Source organism: Schistocerca gregaria, chromosome 1 (assembly GCF_023897955.1).
Source record: "Schistocerca gregaria isolate iqSchGreg1 chromosome 1, iqSchGreg1.2, whole genome shotgun sequence".
Taxonomy (NCBI): domain Eukaryota; kingdom Metazoa; phylum Arthropoda; class Insecta; order Orthoptera; family Acrididae; genus Schistocerca; species Schistocerca gregaria.
In genome coordinates this window covers 458,426,100-458,433,622 of record NC_064920.1, presented here as the reverse complement: position 1 = coordinate 458,433,622, position 7,523 = coordinate 458,426,100, and the positions used below count along the sequence as shown (strand labels likewise).

At 43.7% G+C, this 7,523-nt stretch overlaps 1 protein-coding gene across 1 annotated transcript in view; it reads left to right on the top strand.

Annotated features, from left to right (window-relative positions):
* Positions 1–5,130: 5,130 nt before the first annotated feature.
* The window catches only part of LOC126353813 (uncharacterized), a 328,822-nt gene continuing 326,429 nt past the window's right edge, over positions 5,131–7,523 (top strand). Inside the window, exon 1 of the mRNA XM_050002966.1 lies at positions 5,131–5,194. Coding sequence (XP_049858923.1) covers positions 5,139–5,194 — 56 coding nt within the window. The 5' untranslated portion in view covers positions 5,131–5,138. The remainder of the gene's footprint in view (positions 5,195–7,523) is intronic.

Genomic DNA, 7,523 nt, shown 5'->3' with positions numbered 1-7,523 from the left:
GTTTGCAGTGATCCACGGTCGAGTCTCAATGATCGCGTGATCTTCTTTATCACAAGCCACTAAATTTCTTTTGGACATTTATTTTAATATTTGATTCATTCTCCATAAACTGATCTGTTTTAATCTGACAATGAGGTGTCAGGGTGTGGTACACCCCTTATGACGAATTTGTGTAGGTAGTTGCTACGTGGCATGTCGCACTGCCTTGGGGTTCCTGATAGTTGCTGCGAGATGTCATTAGAATGACACAAGTGTGTTTTTGTAACTTTAGTTGAGAACCGAACCACGTGAAGTGCTACGAAACAAATTTGAGTATGCTGGGGTTTGTGAACCGCAACACACCGTTCTCGTCCCATAAGTACATTGTATTTTTGGTCATGTTTGCAAAATACGCGATATTGATACTACAGTTAATAGCAAGAATTTTATATATGGATTGTTATGGACCAGAAAGGGAGAAAGTGAGAACATTTTACGTGATGAGGGGCCAACTGACTCGGATAACGGAGATGAAGAGGGGGCTGTCATTATCAATGATCACGACAAACCATCAGAGCGGGAAGCTGAGATCAGTGGTAGCTTTTGTGTGGGAAAAGATGGAATGACTAAAGGGAGAAAGTATTTCCACGACGTAATGTTAGAACGAGGATGCACAATCTTCCACGTGTCTTTGGTGATGTCAAACAATGTGCTATGTCATTAGAGCGTTTTACACTCTTTATATTTTCTAATATTACTGAACAAATTTATTTTGTTTACAAATAAGCACATAGAGAGTCAGAGAGACAAGTATTTACAAGAAAATGTACTAAAACATATAACGGAGCACAAAATAATGGCAGCGGGCTCCAGTATTTTGCAGGAATGTATAGGGCAAGTAGACTGGATTTTAAATACCTCCGGGCATCTCATGGAATTGGGATAAGGATTTTATAGGTTACTCTACCCCCTCAGAGACTGAGATTGCTCTTGCATTGTCCTCGTTTCGATGAAGAAAGAATGCTGACTGCTATTATGAGCGTTATTGAACAGCTTGTGGATAACTGAGAAGATTTTCTGTCAGTGAATATTTCACACTGGATGAGAAATAAGAAGAGTATGACTAAATATTTGTAGATGGTATGCGACTAATAATTAATAGTTACTATCTCATTTTATTATTGTCACTGTATATTACTGAAGGACAATAGTAATAATCCACAGTAATAGTGTGCACTGAAATATTCAAAATATGTAAAAACCTAGACGGGATGTACTACACCCCACACACCTCTGAAGTTAGAATTCCAGGCCACACAACTGCCTGACTAATTAACATGTGTTCAAAATCTTTTGTATCAAGGACTATCAAAACGTCCAGACTCTGTATGCCAATCAGACAGAGTCACCCTCAGCACTGAAGAAATTATCTCACCGATGCACGATGCTGATATCCGTTTAGTAAAACACCATGTCTGCTGGATGTCGTCGACCGAAAAGAGTCGTCGGCCACTCAAGACCTGTTTTAAGGCACCAAAGGCGTGACAACAGCATGAGAAGTGTTCAGGAATATAGGGAAGGTGCTTTTCTATTGAAATAGTTGTAACTGAAGGTAGAGGGTGAAGAGGAATAATTAAGGTTCTGAACACATGACTGATAATTCACCCTGGGTTCCAAAACGTATTTATTGTTAAACTAAATTTATTTTTTCTTCTACTATAATAACTCGGCCAGCACTTGCAGCAAATGAAACTCAGTGCATTGTACCTTTTTCCAAAAGTATCGTATGTTTCCCTCTGCAGCCGACTTGCTCACCAGCTGGTGCTCTACTAATAATACAGCCACTGTTAGCCAATGAATACGTATGATTCATGGGTTCAGGCATCAAACGATGCTCTTAGTGGCAAAAATTTCAAACAAACTGCCATTTCTAATGATATACAAACATCTTTCAAGTCGACCATCTATTTTTTGCCGTATGTGGGTTAGGACGATTTACTATTTTAGATCTACTGCATACACATTTTAACTGCTTACACATTTAATTGCGTATACTACAGGTTGAGTACCCATTCTCATGTTTAATTACAGTAAAGGGACAATTTTATCTTAGACGTTATTATAAGAATTACGGTCAAGTTTGTGAAACGGTAACCTGCATAAAAGGTACTAAAAATAATGATACCACATTCATGACACACTGTGAGTTAACCGCACCGTCGGGTGATCGACGCTTCACATCATTTTGAAGAGAGGCAACGTCCCGAAGCGTCAGACCTCATCGCACGCCCCCAGGCAGTTACCGTCCACTTTCTGCGTTAACTGACCCACTGAAGATCTACGACTGCAGGTGGCGCTGTGTGTGATGGCCATTTACGAGGTACTCCACTACAAATATCCACTGCATGCTGTTCCCTTCGTTGTGTTTGTTCGTAAGTGAGATGGACTTGCGTTCACTAACGACGTCAATTGCTGTCAGGTGTGAAGCCTGCCGCTAATAAGGCGTAACTCGTATCCGTTACCTGTCGGTTAGCACCTTTTTACGACCACAGTTCGTACGCCTCGTTACGTGACAGCGAGTCTACGATGACACAACAGAAATTCGGGCAATATCATTCACGATGTGGCCGTTGACAAATCAAAACACGATAGCTCTTTTCTGCCCTTCTGTTATGCCTCATCTCCGACGAATAGTATTGCACTTATGTCATACAACCTACTATCACCACCTCACTGCCGCGACTCAGGGGAGCAGTGGAGGATCACACGACCGTCTGGTACAAGTTCTTCACCAACTACTGAGCTCCACAGTCACCAGCGTACTCTTTTATGATGCTGGTTGATATTTTATCCCCTGCACTTAATACAGGTAAAAATGCGTATGAGATGTTGCTGTAAAATAATGAGATGGTTCAAATGGCTCTGAGCACTATGGGACTTAACATCTGTGGTCATCAGTCCCCTAGAACTTAGAACTACTTAAACCTAACTAACCTAAGGACATCACATACATCCATGCCCGAGGAAGGATTCGAACCTGCGACCGTAACAGTCGCGCGGTTCCGTACTGAGCGTCTAGAACCGCTAGACCACAGCGGCCGGCTAAAATAATGGGACTACTGCTGTCTCAGAATAAGTATACGCTTGCGCCAAAGGACCAATGACCATTAACCGTGAAGCGTGAAGCCTTTTTAGTTCAATGCGGTATCTCTGTTGTTTGTAGATAAATCAATGTGGTCGTGGTCCCAGTTTGAGTAAGGGCAATTATTTTCTTTTATCGGGAGTATGATCAGTGTAATAATACAGCAAACGAATTGTCTGGAAGTGTCTCATGAAACTTGGAAAAACTGTTACTGAAAATTATCTTTTAATAAAACAAGATTACAAAATGTTCACTGTGTGTGAAATCTTATGGGACTTAACTGCGAAGGTCATCAGTCCCTAAGCTTACACACTACTTAACCTAAATTATCCTAAGGACAAACACACACACCCATGCCCGAGGGAGGAGTCGAACATCCTCCGGGACAAGCCACACAGTCCATGACTGTAGCGCTTTAAACCGCACGGCTAATCCCGTGCGGCAAACAAGATTCCAGACAGGACACTTTATAACATACGCAAGGTTTTGAGTGGCTCAAGCACTTGTAAGAGACTCACACCCTAGACGCCTCTCTACGTCAAAAACGGGAGAAAGTATCGAAAACGTAAGTAATCGACTCTATCCATCGTCGGTTGAGTGTTTGATCGACTGCTGAAACTATTCCTACAGAACAGAACGCGTAAAACAAATTTTCCACAGCCTCTTCCACATGAGAAAAGTGTGTACCAAACTGATGGTGAAAATACTCACGATATAACAAAAAGGAGGTCATGAAAATGTTTGTCATGAAGCTTTGAATGCCACTGAAAACGATCCTAATCTCCAGGAAAGAGTTGTATCATATAAACAACCATGGATTTTCATTATTATCGAGAAACTAAGTGCCCGTCCATGCACTGGAAGAATCCAAGTTCACCGAGAGCAATAAAAGCTCCAATGAGCAAATCAAGAGTCAAAACAAGGATGATATTTTTTGCAATATGCATAGAATTGTGTATCTTTGCTGGGTTCCTGGAGGTCTATTAAAATTACCACCATGACGTTCTCGATTATTCCGTGAGAAGATAAAAAAGCCAAATTTTGGAAGAACAAGTGATGGGCTCTGCATCAAGACAACGCACCGGCTCATACCGCTTTGTCTGTTAAGAGGTTTCTAGCGAAGTACTGCCTCCCGTAGAACTCCCTCTTTATTCGCCTGACCTAGCACCATGCGACTTTCATCTATTCTCCAAGGTCAAACCTGCAGTCACAATATTTCAGTCCGTAGAAGCAGTGAAAGCAAAAGTGACAATCATCATTGGAAATGGAAATGCCGTGTGGCTAGGGCCTCCGGTCGAGTAGATAGATCGCCTGGTGCAAGTGTTTCCAGTTGACGCCACTTTGGCGACTTGCGAATCGATGAGGGTGAAATGACTATGATAAGGACAACACAGTATCCAGTCCCTGGTGATTTCCCTAAATCACTCCAGGCAAATGCCGGGATGGTTCTTCTGAAAGGGCACGGCCGACGTCCTTCCCCATCCTTCCCTAATCCGATGAGACCGATGACCACGCTGTCTGGTCTCCTTCCCCAAACAACCAACTAACTCAGTCCCTGAGCGGAGAAAATCTCCGACCCAGCCGGGAATCGAACCCGGGCCGTGAGGTATGACATTCCGTCGCGCTGACCACTCAGCTACCAGAGTCGGACACAATCATCATTAATGAGTTCACACAGGAAGACTTCCAGCACTGTTTCTACCAACGGAAAATTTGCATGGACTGTTGCAGGGCTTACGGAGGGTGCATACTGAGAGTGAAAATAACTAAATATGTGTCATTTTGAAATAAAATGTCTTACACTAGTATTTCTTATGTTCACACCTTGTATCTGCATGTGTCGATGTTCGCGTCTCATTAATTGTAAGGGCATAACTGGCTGATTGAGAAACGCCTGAACGAGATCTACTGTTCAGTATCAGTAGTTGTATTTTGCACGCACACTGCAGTTATCTTGGCTTGGCAGTCAGAAGACAAATATCGCTTATGGTGTTTCAGAACGGTGGTCCATGCCGGCATGCAGGTTCTCAAGGAGGGGACGTTGCAGCCCTATCGGGACTCCCTGCGAGAAATGTGAGTACCACACAGCAACAACAACAACAAACTTTCCACTACTGAGTGAATACACATCCTGGATATTCCTTGCTACTTTTTTAAATCAAATGTCTGTCTACAGGTATCTGTACTATTCGATACGATATTGCATGCAAGTCTGAAGGAACATTGTATTCTACTTCTGAACAGCTCAGGCCTTGCTGTAACGTATTCACCCGTAGCACTGGGCACATTAAAATGCCTCCCCAATACGGGAATATACATAATCGACGTAAGAATACAGGTTATAGAAACATGGTTGAAGACATGTGGAAGTTCTGGACAGGCCGTGAAGCGTGCACCGATATCGTAATGGTGTCATAAGCACAGAAGCGACGAATTACCGTTGTCTGTTACACATAATCCGTAACCACGTCCGTCAGAACCTCCTGAGCTGACAAAACACACTTCAACGCGTCGAGTTTTTTAATCATTATTTGGCTTCGAAATTGGTCCAAATCGTGCAGGTTCTCTCTCTGTGAACGGCGATTAGGCGGCCCCTTCAGTCGGCCCTTTGCTGTTAACTTGCGGATGGTTCCATGTTAAAGTCCGTTGTGAGATACGTACCATGCCCCAGCGGCTGGTGGCCTCGGACTCGTCAACGTCATTATGCAAGCTGCGGCTTTGCATTTGAGTAGTATGAGAAGACAATGGAGCGGGTGGGGCACATCCCAAACAAACAGCTTGCTGGGTGTCCTCCTTCCTACGTCTTCCTCACCACCGGTGCCTGTCGCCTACATCGTTCCTTATTTGTCTCACATTTAGATCTTTCTCGTCGACTACAGTTACGCACGTACCATCCTCCCAGGTACGTGTCCGCCCAAGAGCAAGGATTTTTAAAACCTACTATTGCACCTTGTCCCATGTAATGTGATGGAAATCAAATATCCCTCAATCCGGTGGCCCATATTGTGTAGTACCATCCACCAATCACTCTTACCTAAGGATGTCCGGGCAGTCTGGTATCCCGTAGTCAACCGGAAATTTGGCAGAAAACAGCGATTTCACAACATTGGTTTATCGGGTTTTCCTCTTTGTCTCCTTTGCCAGCAGCTCGACACTGATGATCACCGTCTGACTTGCACCTATTCGCTCAACGTCTGGCGATTCGTGTAGCAGGTGACCAGATACAATTCTGTACCCGGAGGTCAAACGTGTTTTTTGCCGCCAAATATCATGCCATTACACGGGTCAAGAGGTGGGCGATCTGTTACCTATTCCATGAACGACCAAAATCCCGCGCGACCGCTGCGGTCGCAGGTTCGATCCTGCCTCGGGCATGGATGTGTGTGATGTCCTTGGATTAGTTAGATTTAAGTAGTTCAAAGTTCTAGGGGAATGATGACCTCAGAAGTTAAGTCCCATAGTGCTCAGAGCCACTTTGAGCCAAAATCCCGCCTAGACTTCTGGACCTGTTTACAAACATCCCATGCAGCACTCGAACACACGCCACGTTACAGAACATTATTTGCCAAGTATCTTCGAGGGGCCTTTGTTAGGCCTCCTCTTAGTTGGTAAGTGCCTGAAGTTGAGGGCGCCGGTCCCCCTCCGGCCGTCTCTGATATTAACCCGCCTATGATCGATTCTACTTCCGACCTCCAGGGATAGAAGAGCACGCCGTAAATGAGGGTATTTTATTTACTTTTCGTTTGTTTTACCCAGTTTTATTTATTCTGTGTTACACATAATTTCATAATAATAATAAAAATTACAAAACAAATACAATGCCTTCCACTTCTGTTAATTCCTGTGTGTCCCACTTTCTTGTGCCCCAGAGACTAGCAGAAAATTAAGTGATTCTGCACACGTAAAAAGAATGGTAAGACGACCGCTGATGGCAAGCGGAAAATTCGGGTTCGAGTACCGATTCAAATGGTTCAAATGGCTCTGAGGTACTATGGGACGTAACTTTTAGGGTCATCAGTCCCCTAGAACTTAGAACTACTTAAACCTAACTAGCCTAAGGACATCACACACATCCACACCCGAGGCACGATTCGAACCTGCGCCTTAGCGGTCGTGCGGTTGCAGACTGTCGCGCCTAGAACCACTTGGCCACTCCGGAGGCGAGTACCGGTCAGGCAGAAATTTTCACTGTTATCATTGTCATCATTTACTACTAAGATTTTCGTCGAAAATATTTTATCATGAGAGGCACGGCACGGTTGAATTTAACCTGAATATAAAGTCTATATTAGGCATAAAACTTAGTCCGAAATTCTACGTAATGCTTTCTTCGGAAGTTATTTTGATCATTTAGTTCAGGAGCCCGTATGAAGTGTAAGCATTTGCGACAGCTTATACTAGC